Source organism: Dendropsophus ebraccatus, chromosome 2 (genome assembly GCF_027789765.1).
Source record: "Dendropsophus ebraccatus isolate aDenEbr1 chromosome 2, aDenEbr1.pat, whole genome shotgun sequence".
Taxonomy (NCBI): Eukaryota; Metazoa; Chordata; class Amphibia; order Anura; family Hylidae; genus Dendropsophus; species Dendropsophus ebraccatus.
Genome location: NC_091455.1, coordinates 6514220 through 6532829, shown reverse-complemented (window position 1 = coordinate 6532829; position 18610 = coordinate 6514220). Strand labels below are relative to the sequence as shown.

General features: G+C 50.6%; 1 protein-coding gene across 1 annotated transcript; it reads left to right on the top strand.

Moving 5' to 3' along the window:
- Positions 1 to 1102: 1102 nt before the first annotated feature.
- Positions 1103 to 13279, top strand: LOC138784086 (ly6/PLAUR domain-containing protein 2-like). Its single transcript, XM_069959603.1, has 3 exons — positions 1103 to 1154; positions 12886 to 12999; positions 13077 to 13279. Exons 1-3 carry the CDS (start codon positions 1103 to 1105, stop codon positions 13277 to 13279), a joined length of 369 nt encoding a protein of 122 aa, XP_069815704.1.
- Positions 13280 to 18610: the final 5331 nt, after the last annotated feature.

The window sequence follows — 18610 nt, the reverse complement described above, 5'->3', positions numbered from 1 at the left end:
CCACATTCACTGGGGTATGTGAACTTTTGATTGGGGTCATTTGGACGTCTTTGGTTGTCATTATGATGGTAAGGAATGTGACTTTGCGCTCCTTGGTCCGTCCCGGGCGGCTAAAGAAACGCTGAGTTTCTGTCTGTATTTTTTGCACTGTGTTTGAATTGTGTTTAAATTTTTCCAGCCACACCCATCATGCCTGTCAGACTTCTGGCGGTGCAGGGGTTACTGCACTGCTAGATGTGCTCAGCTGAACTTGGTGCTGGGATCAGGACTGGTCCAATCAGCTGCTGGACCTAGTCTCTGATCCTGGCTTAATAGAAGCAGACTCCTCATTTCCCTGCTGACTATTAGACTCGCCTGCTCAGCTTCCTATTTCTTCTTTCTGTTCTCCGTGTTCCTGACCTTCTGCACCTGACCTTGACTATTCTCCTGCTTACTATTTTTGTACCACGCCGCCTGACTGTTGCTGAGCTGGTTTTTCTGACAACTCTTATTGTGTTTGTTTGTCTATTGCTTGTTTATTATCGTTCGATTACTTAAAGCTTGGACTAACCCTTCTAGGCCCAAGGGAAGGGAAATTCTTCAGCCATGTTTCCTAAGATTTTCCTCCACTGAGGGTTTTTCCTCTCATGAGCGCTGGAAGATAACTCAGTCAAGGATTAGATTTTGTTTAGTACAATTTTCATAATTTCATAATTTTCAATTTTTGCCTGGACTTGTATCTTTACGGTATACATCCATGGCACTGAATTAAGTGTGCAAAAATGAGTAAAATAGAATAAAAAAAACATGGGTGTTATATACAGTCCTATTATTCTGGGTGTTATATACAGCCCTTACTATATTTTTTTATAGGTCACTGGATGACTCAGGCGTTATGAGATGGCGATAGCAGTCACATTACAAGGATTATGGATAGGGACATACATATTTACATATTTGTGATGTTGGAAGATTATCATGTTGTGTTAGTAACAATAAACAAGGAGAGGCCAGAGAGAAATGCTGGTTTTCTCAAAAAGACCTTTTACACACCTAAAATACCTAAAAATATACAGTATATACACAGGTCAAGCCTCCCCAATCAAACAGATCACAGCTCACAATGGCAGCGTACACAAGCCTCCTCCTGGTGATCGCCCTCTGTGCCGCCAAAGGTAAGACCCCACACCTGATACCATACTGTAATGATGGGGGACACAGGTAAGACCCCACACCTGATACCATACTGTAATGATGGGGGACACAGGTAAGACCCCACACCTGATACCATACTGTAATGGGGGGGGGGACACAGGTGAGACCCCACACCTGATACCATACTTTAATGATGGAGGAACACAGGTAAGACCCCACACCTGATACAATACTGTAATGATAGGGGGACACAGGTAAGACCCCACATCTGATACCATACTGTAATGAAGGGGGGCACAGGTAAGACCCCACTCCTGATACCATACTGTAATGATGGGGGAGGGACACAGGTAAGACCCCACACCTGATACCATACTGTAATGATGGGGGGGACACAGGTAAGACCCCACACCTGATACCATATTGTAATGATGAGGGGGGGGGGACACAGGTAAGACCCCACACCTGATACTATACTGTAATGATGGGGGGGGCACACAGGTAAGACCCCACACCTGATACCATACTGTAATGATGGGGGACACAGGTAAGACCCCACACCTGATACCATACTGTAATGATGGGGGGGACACAGGTAAGACCCCACACCTGATACCATACTGTAATGATGGGGGGACACAGGTAAGACCCCACACCTGATACCATACTGTAATGATGGGGGGACACAGGTAAGACCCAACACCTAATACCATACTGTAATGATGGAGGGACACAGGTAACACCCCACACCTGATACCATACTGTAATGATGGGGGGGGCACAGGTAAGACCCCACATCTGATACCATACTGTAATGATGGGGGACACAGGTAAGACCCCACACCTGATACCATACTGTAATAATGGGTGGACACAGGTAAGACCCCACACCTGATACCATACTGTAATAATGGGTGGACACAGGTAAGACCCCACACCCGATACCATACTGTAATGATGGGGGACACAGGTAAGACCCCACACCTAAAACCATACTGTAATGATGGGGGACACAGGTAAGACCCCACACCTGATACCATACTGTAATGATGGGGGACACAGGTAAGACCCCACACCTTATACCATACTTTAATGATGGAGGGACACAGGTAAGACCCCACACCTGATACCATACTGCAATGATGGGGGACACAGGTAAGACCCCACACCTGATACCATACTGTAATGATGGGGGAACACAGGTAAGACCCCACACCTGATACTATACTGTAATGATTGGGGGTCACAGGTAAGACCCCACACCTGATACCATACTGTAATGATGGGGGACACAGGTAAGACCCCACACCTGATACCATACTGTAATGATGGGGGGACACAGGTAAGACCCCACACCTGATACCATACTGTAATGATGGGGGGGGCACAGGTAAGACCCCACATCTGATACCATACTGTAATGATGGGGGACACAGGTAAGACCCCACACCTGATACCATACTGTAATAATGGGTGGACACAGGTAAGACCCCACACCTGATACCATACTGTAATAATGGGTGGACACAGGTAAGACCCCACACCCGATACCATACTGTAATGATGGGGGACACAGGTAAGACCCCACACCTAAAACCATACTGTAATGATGGGGGACACAGGTAAGACCCCACACCTGATACCATACTGTAATGATGGGGGACACAGGTAAGACCCCACACCTTATACCATACTTTAATGATGGAGGGACACAGGTAAGACCCCACACCTGATACCATACTGCAATGATGGGGGACACAGGTAAGACCCCACACCTGATACCATACTGTAATGATGGGGGAACACAGGTAAGACCCCACACCTGATACTATACTGTAATGATTGGGGGGCACAGGTAAGACCCCACACCTGATACCATACTGTAATGATGGGGGACACAGGTAAGACCCCACACCTGATACCATACTGTAATGATGGGGGGACACAGGTAAGACCCCACACCTGATACCATACTGTAATGATGGAGGGACACAGGTAAGACCCCACACCTGATACCATACTGTAATGATGGGGGGGGCACAGGTAAGACCCCACACCTGATACCATACTGTAATGATGGGGGGGACACAGGTAAGACCCCACACCTGATACCATACTGTAATGATGGGGGGACACAGGTAAGACCCCACACCTGATACCATACTGTAATGATGGGGGGACACAGGTAAGACCCAACACCTAATACCATACTGTAATGATGGAGGGACACAGGTAAGACCCCACACCTGATACCATACTGTAATGATAGGGGGGGGGACACAGGTAAGACCCCACATCTGATACCATACTGTAATGATGGGGGACACAGGTAAGACCCCACACCTGATACCATACTGTAATGATGGGGGGGAGGGGGACACAGGTAAGACCCCACACCTGATACCATATTGTAATGATGGGGGGGGGGACACAGGTAAGACCCCACACCTGATACTATACTGTAATGATGGGGGGGGGGGCACACAGGTAAGACCCCACACCTGATACCATACTGTAATGATGGGGGACACAGGTAAGACCCCACACCTGATACCATGCTGTAATGATGGGGGGACACAGGTAAGACCCCACACCTGATACCATACTGTAATGATGGAGGGACACAGGTAAGACCCCACACCTGATACCATACTGTAATGATGGGGGGGGGGGGGCACAGGTAAGACCCCACACCTGATACCATACTGTAATGATGGGGGGGACACAGGTAAGACCCCACACCTGATACCATACTGTAATGATGGGGGGACACAGGTAAGACCCCACACCTGATACCATACTGTAATGATGGGGGGACACAGGTAAGACCCAACACCTAATACCATACTGTAATGATGGAGGGACACAGGTAAGACCCCACACCTGATACCATACTGTAATGATGGGGGGGACACAGGTAAGACCCCACACCTGATACCATACTGTAATGATGGGGGGGGGGGGCACAGGTAAGACCCCACACCTGATACCATACTGTAATGATGGGGGGGACACAGGTAAGACCCCACACCTGATACCATACTGTAATGATAGGGGGGGACACAGGTAAGACCCCACATCTGATACCATACTGTAATGATGGGGGACACAGGTAAGACCCCACACCTGATACCATACTGTAATGATGGGGGGGAGGGGGACACAGGTAAGACCCCACACCTCATACCATATTGTAATGATGGGGGGGACACAGGTAAGACCCCACACCTGATACCATATTGTAATGATGGGGGGGGGGGGCAGGTAAGACCCCACACCTGATACCATACTGTAATGATGGGGGGGACACAGGTAAGACCCCACACCTGGTACCACACTGTAATGATGGGGGGACACAGGTAAGACCCCACACCTGACACCATACTGTAATGATGGGGGGGGGACAGGTAAGACCCAACACCTAATACCATACTGTAATGATGGAGGGACACAGGTAACACCCCACACCTGATACCAGAGAGATGATGTGTTTCTTGTGGGAACGTCAGTAACTCACCTGGATCTGGAGCAGATGACGGGGAACACTGAACCTTCCTCTATATACAGTATATATATATATATATATATATATATATATATATATATATATATACTAGAATATGTACCCGGCGCTGCCCAGGTATAAAGTGTCAGTGTGTTTATTAGATTTGTTCCAAGGTCGCCCAGGAGGCCAATCTAGGCCATTGTTTTTTCTTTTGTTTAAGGGAAAATCACCAGGAGCCCTTTATACCCTGACAGTTCTGCACTGTTTATGTAAATTGTAGCTTATGCACATTAGATATAAACTAAAAACTTTAAACATTCTAAATACCTAAAAGCCAAACTGAGATGTCATGCGATCAGACTGTATACAGAGTCTGGTTATATTCAACATTGGCAGTGTTATATACAGCCTGCTTATATACATCATTGGCAGTGTTAGTGGAGGTCATGTATACCTGTAGTATATAGTTGGTGGAGGTCCTGTATACATGTAGTGTTTACAGCCTGGTTATGTAAAACATTGATAGTGTTATGCTGAGCCTGGTTATATACAACATTGGCGGTGTTATACAGTATACAGCCTGGTATACAACAATATCAGTGTTATACTGAGCCTAGTTATATACAACATTGGCAGTGTTATATACAGCCTGGTTATATACAACATTGGTAGTGTTATGCTGAGCCTGGTTATATACAACATTGACAGTGTTAGTGGAGGTCCTGTATACTGTTGGTGGAGGTCCTGATTAACTGTGGTGTATAGTTCTGGGGTCCCCGCCCACTGCAGACCATAAGTAAGGTGTGTGTGCAGAAAACCTGCAGCTTATAATAATAAGTGCATTCACAATCCTGCATCATCATAATCTGGCCCTCTTAGGCACTACCTTTCATTCTTGGTAAGGACAACACAGAAGAGATTTCAAAGTTTCTAATACTGTATACCCCCCCCTTGCAGGTAGCCCCCGTACTGTATACACTCCCCCCCCCCCCCCCCCCCCACACACTTGCAGGTACTCCTATACTGTAACAGGGGCGGATTAACTTTACCATAGGCCCCGGGATGTTCACCAAGCCTGGGCCCCCCCACCCCACTGTAACTATGGCAACACTAGCCTGGTGTTCATAGTACAGTATAGATAATGTCATGATGTCCTGATTTGTGCAAAATTGCCATTAAATAACTGTGATTTTTTTGCAAATCATGGCAGGAGTGTAGCCAGGAGACAGTACACCACTGAAAGTATAAATCTTTTTGGGTGGTCATGGGCCCCCCAGGAGCTCAGGGCCCCGGGCTGCCACCCGAAATGCCCTTATTATAATCCACTACTGACTGTATACACTCCCTCCCTGCAGGTAGCCCCCATATTGTATACACTCCGACTGCAGGTAGCCCCAGTGTCGGACTGGGCCACTGGAGGACCAAAGGATCCTCCAGTAGGCCCCAGCACCCCACACAGTTAACACACTGTCACTTGTGTGACCTTAGTGAGCAAGTCAGCCACATTGGGGTAGGTTTTAAGGAACGGCAGCAACACTAGGTTGAAGAAGTGGGCCAGGCATGGTATATGTGTGAGGCTGCCGAGTTGCAGAGCCGCCACCAGGTTCCGCCCCTTGTCACACGCAACCAAGCTCACTGCTAATTATACAGGGTAATACAATGTACAGGGTAATTAGCAGTGAGCTTGGATATGGCTTCAATAAGAAATAAAGAAATAATAAAATTAATAAACATCAGCCTGTCAGTGTGCTGGTTAAATTGCGGTAGCAGCACTGCAACTCCCAGCCAGCAGTCTGTAGTAATAGTATTGATAAAAGCTTTGAAGCCCTGAAAAGGTCTGTGTGTTTGTATTGCTAGTATATACCCTGCCTACTGGAAGGCTATATCCTACACTGACTCTCTCTCTGACCAGCAGCAGCTCTCTCCCTGATCTCTCACAGCATGCGTCTGAAGCAAGTACTGCCCCCGCCCAGTTTTATATGGCAGGGTCATCTGATCTGGCCAACCGATCGCTGCTATCGACATGTATGGGTCCCACGTGATCGCAGAATGTACCAAAGAGTCTCCTGCATGTTTATTGGCTGAGAAATAGCGCCCAAACTTACAGGAAACGGATGATGAGATTTCCTTGAGTATCGCGACAAGTACCCTAACACTCGATCGAGTACCAAGCTCGGACCAGCATGCTCGCTCATCACTAGTTTGGAAGTCTATAGAGGACAGACAGACTTTCATTTTTAAAATACAGATATATACACGGGGGGGGGGGGGGGGGGGGGGGATGTTCCACATTTCCAGATGGTTTCCTTCAAGCAACCTTTTTTTTCTGTCACTTTTACATAGAGTTTATGGCTTATATTCTCCTATATACAAATCCTCCATCTCCTCTGTAGATCTGTGGGGTATACGGCTTATATTCTCCTATATACAAATCCTCCATCTCCTCTGTATATCTGTGGGGTATACGGCTTATAGTCTCCTATATACAAATCCTCCATCTCCTCTGTAGATCTGTGGGGTATACGGCTTATAGTCTCCTATATACAGATACATCTCCTCTGTATATCTGTGGAGTATACGGCTTATAGTCTCCTATATACAGATCCTCCATCTCCTCTGTATATCTGTGGGGTATACGGCTTATAGTCTCCTATATACAGATCCCTCCATCTCCCCTGTATATCTGTGGGGTATACGGCTTATAGTCTCCTATATACAGATCCTCCATCTCCTCTGTATATCTGTGGGGTATACGGCTTATAGTCTCCTATATACAGATCCTCCATCTCCTCTGTATATCTGTGGGGTATACGGCTTATAGTCTCCTATATACAGATACATCTCCCCTGTAGATCTGTGGAGTATACGGCTTATAGTCTCCTATATACAGATCCTTCATCTCCTCTGTATATCTGTGGGGTATACGGCTTATAGTCTCCTATATACAGATACATCTCCCCTGTATATCTGTGGGGTATACGGCTTATAGTCTCCTATATACAGATCCTTCCATCTCCCCTGTATATCTGTGGAGTATACGGCTTATAGTCTCCTATATACAGATACATCTCCTCTGTATATCTGTGGGGTATACGGCTTATAGTCTCCTATATACAGATACATCTCCTCTGTATATCTGTGGAGTATACGGCTTATAGTCTCCTATATACAGATCCCTCCATCTCCTCTGTATATCTGTGGAGTATACGGCTTATAGTCTCCTATATACAGATACATCTCCTCTGTATATCTGTGGGGTATACGCAGGGGCGCCGCAATCATGAGGCGACCTGAGTCGTCTGCCTCAGGCGGCGCCACCAGCTGTCTTCATGGGGGCGGCATTCAGTGGCAGATTATAATATGAGCGGTTCGGGCGGCCGCCCACATTATAATCCGCCACTGATCGTACCATGTACCGGAGTCCCCCCGCGCCCGGACAGCATCTGTAATGAATCAGCCGCGCGGTGCTTATGAATACAGTCTCCCCCGCTCACAGCATCTCATTACAGATGCTGTCCGGACGCGGGGGGACTCCGGTAAATGCATTCCCCGTCCGTGATCCGTCAGGATCACGGAACATGGGAATGCAGCCTTAGTCCCCCGGCTGATGTGCGGCTGCCGGAGGTGTCCCATCCTGTCTCCGGCAGCGCGCGCATCAGAGAGATCCCCGTGCGCCGGAAGTCACAGCCACAGGCACACGGGGAGCTCTCTGATGCGCGCGCTGCCGGGGACAGGACGGGACACCCCGGGCAGCCGCCACATCAGCCGGGACCAGACCAGAGAGGCTCGACGGGGGGAACGGATGGCAGGTGAGTTGTGTGCTGTTTTTTGTTTTATCTGCTGTGCAGGGGGGGGGGGGGGGGGGGGACCATCTATAGGGGGGGGAGAGGGGGACCATCTATAAGGTAGGGGGGGAAGGGGACCATCTATAAGGGAGGGGGGAAAGAGGGGGACGATCTATAAGGTAGGGGGAGAGGGAAGAGGGGGACCATCTATAGGGGGGGGGGAAGGGGACCATCTATAAGGGAGGGGGGAAAGAGGGGGGCCATCTATAAGGGGGGGACCATCTATAAGGGAGGGGGGAAAGAGGGGGACCATCTATAAGGGAGGGGGGAGAGGGGGACCATCTATAAGGGGGGGGGAAGAGGGGGACCATCTATAAGGGAGGGGGAAAGAGGGGGACCATCTATAAGGGGGCATCTATAAGGGAGAGGGGAAGAGGGGGACCATCTATAAGGGGGGGAAGAGGGGGACCATCTATAAGGGAGAGGGGACCATCTATAAGGGAGGGGAGAGGGGGACCATCTATAAGGGGGGGGGAAGAGGGGGACCATCTATAAGGGGGGGGAGAGGGGGACCATCTATAAGGGGGGGAGAGAGGGAAGAGGGGGACCATCTATAAGGGGGGGAGAGGGGGACCATCTATAAGGGGGGGGAGAGAGGGAAGAGGGGGACCATCTATAAGGGGGGGGGGAAGAGGGGGACCATCTATAAGGGGGGGCCATCTATGAGGGAGGGGGGAAAGAGGGCGACCCTCTATAAGGGGGGGACCATCTATAAGGGAGGGGCGGGAGGGGGACTGTCTATAAGGGGGGGGGGAAGAGGGGGACCATCTATAAGGGAGGGGGAAAGAGGGGGACCATCTATAAGGGGGCATCTATAAGGGAGGGGGGAGAGGGGGACCATCTATAAGGGAGAGGGGACCATCTATAAGGGGGGGGGGGAAGGGGGGGACCATCTATAAGGGGGGGAGAGAGGGAAGAGGGGGACCATCTATAAGGGAGGGGGAAAGAGGGGGACCATCTATAAGGGGGCATCTATAAGGGAGGGGGGAGAGGGGGACCATCTATAAGGGAGAGGGGACCATCTATAAGGGGGGGGGAGAGGGGGGACCATCTATAAGGGGGGGAGAGAGGGAAGAGGGGGACCATCTATAAGGGGGGGGGAGAGGGGCACCTTCTATAAGGGGGGGGAGAGAGGGAAGAGGGGGACCATCTATAAGGGGGGGGGAGAGGGGGACCATCTATAAGGGGGGGGAGAGGGGGACCATCTATAAGGGAGGGGAAAGAGGGGGACCATCTATAAGGGAGGGGGGAGAGGGGGACCATCTATAAGGGGGGAAGAGGGGGACCATCTATAAGGGAGGGGGGAGAGGGGGACCATCTATAAGGGAGGGGGGAGAGGGGGACCATCTATAGGGGGGGGGAGAGGGGGACCATCTATAAGGGGGGGGGGACCATCTATAAGGGGGGGAAGAGGGGGACCATCTATAAGGGGGGGGGAAAGAGGGGGACCATCTATAAGGGGGCATCTATAAGGGAGAGGGGAAGAGGGGGACCATCTATAAGGGGGGGAAGAGGGGGACCATCTATAAGGGAGAGGGGACCATCTATAAGGGAGGGGGAGAGGGGGACCATCTATAAGGGGGGGGGAAGAGGGGGACCATCTATAAGGGGGGGGAGAGGGGGACCATCTATAAGGGGGGGAGAGAGGGAAGAGGGGGACCATCTATAAGGGGGGAGAGGGGGACCATCTATAAGGGGGGGGAGAGAGGGAAGAGGGGGACCATCTATAAGGGGGGGGGAAGAGGGGGACCATCTATAAGGGGGGGCCATCTATGAGGGAGGGGGGAAAGAGGGCGACCCTCTATAAGGGGGGGACCATCTATAAGGGAGGGGCGGGAGGGGGACTGTCTATAAGGGGGGGGGGAAGAGGGGGACCATCTATAAGGGAGGGGGAAAGAGGGGGACCATCTATAAGGGGGCATCTATAAGGGAGGGGGGAGAGGGGGACCATCTATAAGGGAGAGGGGACCATCTATAAGGGGGGGGGGGAGAGGGGGGACCATCTATAAGGGGGGGAGAGAGGGAAGAGGGGGACCATCTATAAGGGAGGGGGAAAGAGGGGGACCATCTATAAGGGGGCATCTATAAGGGAGGGGGGAGAGGGGGACCATCTATAAGGGAGAGGGGACCATCTATAAGGGGGGGGGAGAGGGGGGACCATCTATAAGGGGGGGAGAGAGGGAAGAGGGGGACCATCTATAAGGGGGGGGGAGAGGGGCACCTTCTATAAGGGGGGGGAGAGAGGGAAGAGGGGGACCATCTATAAGGGGGGGGGAGAGGGGGACCATCTATAAGGGGGGGGGAGAGGGGGACCATCTATAAGGGAGGGGAAAGAGGGGGACCATCTATAAGGGGGGAAGAGGGGGACCATCTATAAGGGAGGGGGGAGAGGGGGACCATCTATAAGGGAGGGGGGGAGAGGGGGACCATCTATAGGGGGGGGGAGAGGGGGACCATCTATAAGGGGGGGGGACCATCTATAAGGGGGGGAAGAGGGGGACCATCTATAAGGGGGGGAAGAGGGGGACCATCTATAAGGGGGGAAGAGGGGGACCATCTCCTAAAAGATCAGCACCCTCCTCTCCTGACATCCTCTGTGCTGCTGGGACCTCTCCTATAGGATTAGCACCCTCCTCTCCTGACATCCTCTGTGCTGCTGGGACTTCTCCTATAGGATTAGCACCCTCCTCTCCTGACATCCTCTGTGCTGCTGGGACCTCTCCTATAGGATTAGCCCCCTCATCTCCTGACATCCTCTGTGCTGCTGGGACCTCTCCTATAGGATTAGCCCCCTCCTCTCCTGACATCCTCTGTGCTGCTGGGACCTCTCCTATAGGATTAGCCCCCTCCTCTCCTGACATCCTCTGTGCTGCTGGGACCTCTCCTATAAAGTCAGCCCCCTCCTCTCCTGACATCCTCTGTGCAGAAAGGGACCAAACATTATGTTTATTGGGGACAGCAGTGGGGGGGGGGGGGGGCAGTAGTGGATTATAATGTGGGCGGATTGACGGGGGGGGGGGGGGGGGGCGTCATTCTATAGTTCGCCTCGGGCAGCAGAGAGGCTAGAATCACCCCTGGGTATACGGCTTATAGTCTCCTATATACAGATCCTCCATCTCCCCTGTATATCTGTGGAGTATACGGCTTATAGCGTCCTATATACAGATCCCTCCATCTCCCCTGTATATCTGTGGGGTATACGGCCTATATACAGATGCTCTTAGATACAGGGGCTCGTAAGATGGTGTAAATCATGATAGGGTAAGATCCCTGGCTCAGTATACAGTATTACCAATCACAAGCTTAGATACACAGCGGTATGCCTAATGTGGTGGAGCCCCCGGAGGATGTTATAGCGGTGGGACGGCCGGTCACTTGCTAGATGGAAGTGTGACGCCACTACTATGGTGGATGGCCGAGATACAGCCGGACTTTAGGGTTTTGTCACGTGGCGCCAGTGCCAGGTGGGCACACAGCTGTGATGGCACGCCTGCTTTTAGAGTGTAAGGCCGGTTGTCCCCTTGTCACCTGTGGTCGGGGTCCTGCCGGGTTGCTGCAGGGTCCCCTGGGGTAGAGTCACAGATGGTCAGAGCGGTGTAATGACCCTCCCGAATAGTGGTAGGACCCGCTACCCACAGAAAGGGGAGATGTCCCAAGGGTGCGGTGTATATGCTGTGCAGGTGGTAGTGAATAATCAGACTCACGTGATAACGTTGACAACCTGTGCCTTTTAGTAACTTTGCTCCACCCGGATCAGTTCCTAGCTCTTTGGCTCTTTTATGGATACTGTCCTGCACTGTAGTTACTCCTAGTCCTTGGGGTGGGTTGAGGTTATATGTAGGCTAGTCCTCTCCTGAAGGGCTTAGCACTGCATCACACAGCTTGTTTGATGCTTCAAGAAAAAGGTTTGTAAGAGCTGACTGTTCTGCGTCCTACCCATGTGGGGTACCAACTAAAACTTCACTGTAGAGGGGATCTGGCAGGGGGCCGGGGCCCAGGTAGAACCACACTGGAGCTATTTAAGCTACGTCCTTTCTCCACCAAAGCTTAGCTAAGACTCCTCCTTCACCCAGGGGACTAACTTCCTAACCAGCATGTAAGGTGCGCTGTGGTTGGGTGGAAAGAGTGCAACAGAAGAGGGGAAAGTAAGGAGTTGATAGGACAGAAGAAAGGAGAGATCCTACTGGTTAACAGAATCTGGTACACACACAAACAATTACCCTTTGAGACACTTCAGTCGTGCAGCTTCCATACTTCAGTTAAACAATACAGCGGCATCTAGTGGTCATCTCTAAAAATACTGTAATAAGACCACAAAACGTACAGACTTTTTCGAAGGGTGTAAATAGTAGTAACACCCGTAGTGGGACACCATACTAACCTCTCCCCTCTTGCCGGCAGCTTACTCTCTGCGATGCTACACCTGTGAGTTACAATCGTCTAACGCCAACTGCATGACCGTGACCACCTGCAGCAACACTGCAACGTCCTGTCAAACCACGGTGGCAACGGCCGGTGAGTCCATGTTTTTACAATTATGTTCCTGAGCTCCCGGATTTGGCCGTCCCTTTATCTCGGTTTCTCCCTTGTAGGTGGTATCTCCAGCATCATAAAAAGATGTGTAGACTCCTGCACTCCGCTCAGCACCTCTATCAGTGGGGTCAGCGCCACTAACACCTGCTGCAACACCGACCTGTGTAACACCAGCGGGGGCGCCACCATCACCTCCAGCTACACGGCCATCATCCTGGCGCTGGGAGCCGTCCTGACCGTCCTGAAGAGCTCAATGCTGTAACCTCACTGTATATATCACCAACAAAGCATATACATAGCCTAAAGCTTCCTCGACATAAAGTACATACCAGCCAAAGAAAACACACTGAGACATGTGTAACAAAGACTGAAATCTTAATTAAAAAAAACAGGGAACTCCTGCAAAACATTTTTTTTTTTCAGATCAACTGGTGTCAGAAAGTTACATAGATTTGTAATTTACTTCTACTTATAAATTTCCAGTCTTCCAGTATTTATTACAGCAGCAGGAAGTGGTGTATTCTCTCCAGTCTGACACAGTGCTCTCTGCTGCCACCTCTGTCCATGTCAGGAACTGTCCAGAGCAGGAGAGGTTTTCTATGGGGATTTTCTGCTGCTCTGGACAGTTCCTGACATGGACAGAGGTGGCAGCAGAGAGAACTGTGAGAATCTGCTGGTTATTCTGTCACTCGGTAACTATGACTTTTGGATATGGGACGGACCCTAGAAACAACTCTGACCACAATAAACACAGATGAAATGAAGATGAAAAACACACTTCTTGGCTGGGACACTATAAGCAAAACAAGAGTCCGTGGAGTCTCGGTTGCGAGTCTCAAAACACGGGCTAGCCAGATATCTCTAGCCTGTTGCCACGGGGTGCCTCCATGATGGGGAGAGCACCACACCACCCTGATAAATAGCCCCTTAAGTCCCACTCGGTTGCGAGTATTGGAACATAAATAGGGAAATACCAGGTGGCCCCTTTTTGTCAATGTCTAACTCAAGGTGCGAGTATTGCGATCATGACAAGGGCTTGCCAAGGCAGGCTTCCATCCACAGACAGACGTTTCGGGGTATTTGCCCCTCATCAGTGCGGAGCAGGATTCTGGCTAGTTGGGGCAATGACAAATCAACCAACAAAACACAGTAATCACTGAACCCAAGGGGCCACCCTGGTATTTCTTTATTTATGTTCCAATACTCGCAACGGAGTGGGACTTAAGGGGCCATTTATCAGGGTGGTGTGGTGCTCCCCCCATCATGGAGGCACCCCGTGGCAACAGGCTACGGATATCTGGCTATCCCGTGTTTTGAGACTCGCAACCGAGACTCCACGGACTCTTGTTTTGCATATTTAAATTTTGGGGGGCATCAGTGGAGACTCTTGATTGAGTACTTCATTGGAGTTTTTTCACTGTTCTCCTTGAGTTCAGTGATTGGGACACTATAAGGCAGCAATCACCTTACTGACCCTCCCTCCTGTGCTGACCCACCGTGCCCGCCCCTGGATGCCGTTAATATTATGACATCATTAAAGTGAATGTTCCACTAGATACACTGCTTATTGTTTTTTTACATGAACAGACCGGCTGGGATGCTGCGGTCCCTTTTTTTTTTAAAGAAAAAAATGCCATTCGTTTCCTGCCAGTCTATTACCAAGCACCGGCCAGGAATGAAGGACTGTGGGAGAGCCCACCGGCCTCCAGTGTGATGGAACCCCCTCCCCTCTGTGACAGGGCTCCATTACAATTAATGGAGCCGTGTCACAGAGGGGAGATTGTCTGTCCATGTTAAAAACACCAAGCGGTGTACCTAGTAGAACATTGTCTTTCACACCGGCCACTTCCACGGCTCAGCCTGGTCACCACTAGTGATGAGCGAACAGTAAAATGTTCAAGTTCAAGTCAAACCTCAAACAGTAGGGGCAATCAGTTTGAGGTTCGAGTCGAACTCAAACTTGAACCCCATTAAAGTCAATGGGAGATGTTTGGGTCAATTTTTTATACCTATATATGATAGGAGAAGCTGAAATTACTATCCAGAAGATTAAACTGGAAACATGGAGCAACTTAAAAAAGAAAATTTAGTTCTAAGAATGAGCAGAAAAAGCAGTGACGTAGCTGTAGGGGGTGCAGCGGTAGTAGCCTCTGCAGGCTGGAGTAGATTAGATGGTAGTACCATTGGAGGACAACTCCATCTCCACTTCTTCTATCTCCCTATGCCTGTTGTTGCTTGCTTACCACCTCTAGTTCAGGATACATTTAACAACTGCTATGTACGAAGGATTGATTCATATAACAGATGTAGAGATTATTTTTTCAAAAAATTATTCCGCAAACTGAGCTTTTGCCAACTCAGGATAAATTGGTACCATTGGTGGAAGCCAGAAGAGCCCAGCGGGGAAAATGGAGGTTGCCATTTAACTAAATTAGGTAGCACAACATGGAAGGAAAGTTGGAGGCCTTTAAAAAATAACCATTTAGAGGGCTACAAAAAGACAAGGAGAAAGAGGTGTATACAGTGCGCATCAAGAACATACAGGTGTATTTTTCCAAAATACACTCAGCCGTAACACTTGGAACACTAGCTGTGGGCAGCCGTAGAATACAATTTTTAGAAGCAGCCGCATAGGAACTACAGACATGAGATGTAGTGTAGAGGTAACATGTATTACACATTTCCAAGAAGACATGCTACAGTTTACTAGTCAGTGACATCAGCAACCGGGGCAGGAAAATGGTCAGAGATCCACGCTTGATTCATTTTTATAAAGGTCAAACGATCCACAATGTCAGTGGATAGACGGATACGTTTGTCAGTTATCTCCCTGCCAGCTGTGCTGAATGTGCGTTCCGAGATAACACTGGCTGCTGGGCAAGATAACACTTCTATGGCGTGTCCAGCAAACTCAGGCCATTCATCCAGTTTGGGCACCCAGAAGTTAAATGGGTCAAGAGAAAGTCCAAAAACATCAATGTTGAGCCGCAGATAGTCATGGACCATGGTCTTAATGTTTCAATAATTTTTTTTGACAGGTTTTTCAAACAGAATTTTTTTACTCAAAACAGTGGCAGGTATGAATACGTACAACAAAGAGCAATAGTAGCAGGTTACAGAGTCACCAATAAGTCAATGAAGGTTTAAACATTAGGAATCAATAAAGGACAGCACAAATACAAAGAGGACAAACATCAAACATGCCATACAAAAGTTGTCGTGGAAGGTCAGTGTCAGTGTGATAGTTACTGGAATGCCGGGTAAGACCTATAACACAGAGGTGTCGCTGATAGCGTAAGAAGAAGCCAACTTCAAATAAATGGGCGCTTTGAGTGGTATACAGTCTCGGTCATGGTAGAACAAAGATCAGGTAGCGTAGCAGCATGGCCACAAACAGACAAACAAGCACTAACCAAGCGGTTTACTGTGCAATAAAGACAAGAAGCCACAAGCAGGTAGGCGCTCACGGCAAGAACAAAGAGAGGACTGCTAACCAACGGGTAGCACAGTGTGGGTGGCAGGGGCGGGCTGGGCCGGGGGGCAAGGGGGCATGTGCCCCCCAGGCTGGTCTTCCCCACCAATAAGTGGGCCGCGACCCGTGGCCGACCCTCTGCTATAATTGAGACTGAAAGAATAGCGCGGTCGGCCGCCGCGCTATTCCCTCAGTCTCTTTCAGGCCGCCTGTTCCCCTTCAGTAGCCGCAGACGTGCCGCGCGCAGGCACGTCTGCAGGCACCTACATCAGGTCCCCAGCGGTGACGTCACTTCCCTGACGCGCCGCTGAGGACCTAATAGCGGAGAGAGGAGCCGCCGCGCTGCAGCAGCAGGGAGAAGCTGCTGCAGACTGAAGATCTGGCCCGAGGAGAGGTTGCACAGGGGGGGCTATTCTATAAGGGGGGATGCTTAGGGGGCTATTCTATGAGGGAGGATGCACAGGGGGGCTATTCTATGAGGGTGGATGCACAGGGGGGCTATTCTATGAGGGGGAATGCACAGGGGGGGCTATTCTATTAGGGTGGATGCACAGGGGGGCTATTCTATGAGGGGGGATGCACAGGGGGGCTATTCTATTAGGGTGGATGCACAGGGGGGCTATTCTATGAGGGGGATGCACAGGGGGGCTATTCTATGAGGGGGGATGCACAGGGGGGCTATTCTATTAGGGTGGATGCACAGGGGGGCTATTCTATGAGGGGGGATGCACAGGGGGGCTATTCTATGAGGGGGGATGCACAGGGGGGCTATTCTATGAGGGGGGATGCACAGGGGGGCTATTCTATTAGGGTGGATGCACAGGGGGGCTATTCTATGAGGGGGGATGCACAGGGGGGCTATTCTATGAGGGGGGATGCACAGGGGGGCTATTCTATGAGGGGGGATGCACAGGGGGGCTATTCTATTAGGGGGGATGCACAGGGGGGCTATTCTATGAGGGGGGATGCACAGGGGGGCTATTCTATTAGGGGGGATGTACAGGGGGGCTGTTCTATGAGGGGGGATGCTTAGGGGGGCTATTCTATATGGGGGGATGCACAGGGGGGCTATTCTATGAGGGGGGGGATGTACAGGGGGGCTATTCTATGAGGGAGGATGCACAGGGGGGCTATTCTATAAGGGGGGATGCACAGGGGGGCTATTCTATTAGGGGGGGATGTACAGGGGGGCTGTTCTATGAGGGGGGATGCTTAGGGGGGCTGTTCTATGAGGGGGGATGCTTAGGGGGGCTGTTCTATGAGGGGGGGATGTACAGGGGGGCTATTCTATGAGGGAGGATGCACAGGGGGGCTATTCTATAAGGGGGATGCACAGGGGGGCTATTCTATAAGGGGGGATGCACAGGGGGGCTTTTCTATAAGGGGGATGCACAGGGGGGCTTTTCTATAAGGGAGAATGCACAGGGGGGCTATTTTATAAGGGAGAATGAACCGGGGGGCTATTCTATAAGCGAGAATGAACAGGGGGCTATTCTATGAGGGGGGATGCACAGGGGGCTATTCTATAAGGGGGGATGCACAGGGGGGCTATTCTATGAGGGGGGATGCACAGGGGGCTATTCTATGAGGGGGGATGCACAGGGGGCTATTCTATGAGGGAGAATGCACAGGGGGGGGGGGGCTATTCTATATGGAGAGATGTGCACTGGGGGGGGGGGCTATTCTATATGGAGGGATGTACAGCAGGGGGGCTATTCTATATGGGGGGGGATGTACAGGGGGGCTATTCTATGAGGGAGGATGCACAGGGGGGCTATTCTATAAGGGGGGATGCACAGGGGGCTATTCTATGAGGGGGGATGCACAGGGGGAGCTATTCTATGAGGGGGGATGCACAGGGGGCTATTCTATGAGGGAGAATGCACAGGGGGGGGGGGCTATTCTATATGGAGAGATGTGCACTGGGGGGGGGCTATTCTATATGGAGGGATGTACAGCAGGGGGGCTATTCTATATGGGGGATGTACAGCAGGGGGGCTTTTCTATATGGAGAGATGTGCAGCGGGGGGGGGGCATTCTATATGGTGGGATGTACAAATGAGGATGTTGCTGGAGCAAGAAGCCTAAAATGTCTGTCTGACAGATGGAGAGGAGTCCTGG

Excerpts from the sequence above, each read along its gene's own strand:
- LOC138784086 (XM_069959603.1), top strand. The coding sequence starts at position 1,103 with ATGGCAGCGTACACAAGCCTCCTCCTGGTGATCGCCCTCTGTGCCGCC. Across the intron at positions 1,155-12,885 it reads CGCCCTCTGTGCCGCCAAAG|CTTACTCTCTGCGATGCTAC; the intron begins GTAAGACCCCAC and ends TCTTGCCGGCAG. Across the intron at positions 13,000-13,076 it reads AACCACGGTGGCAACGGCCG|GTGGTATCTCCAGCATCATA; the intron begins GTGAGTCCATGT and ends TCTCCCTTGTAG.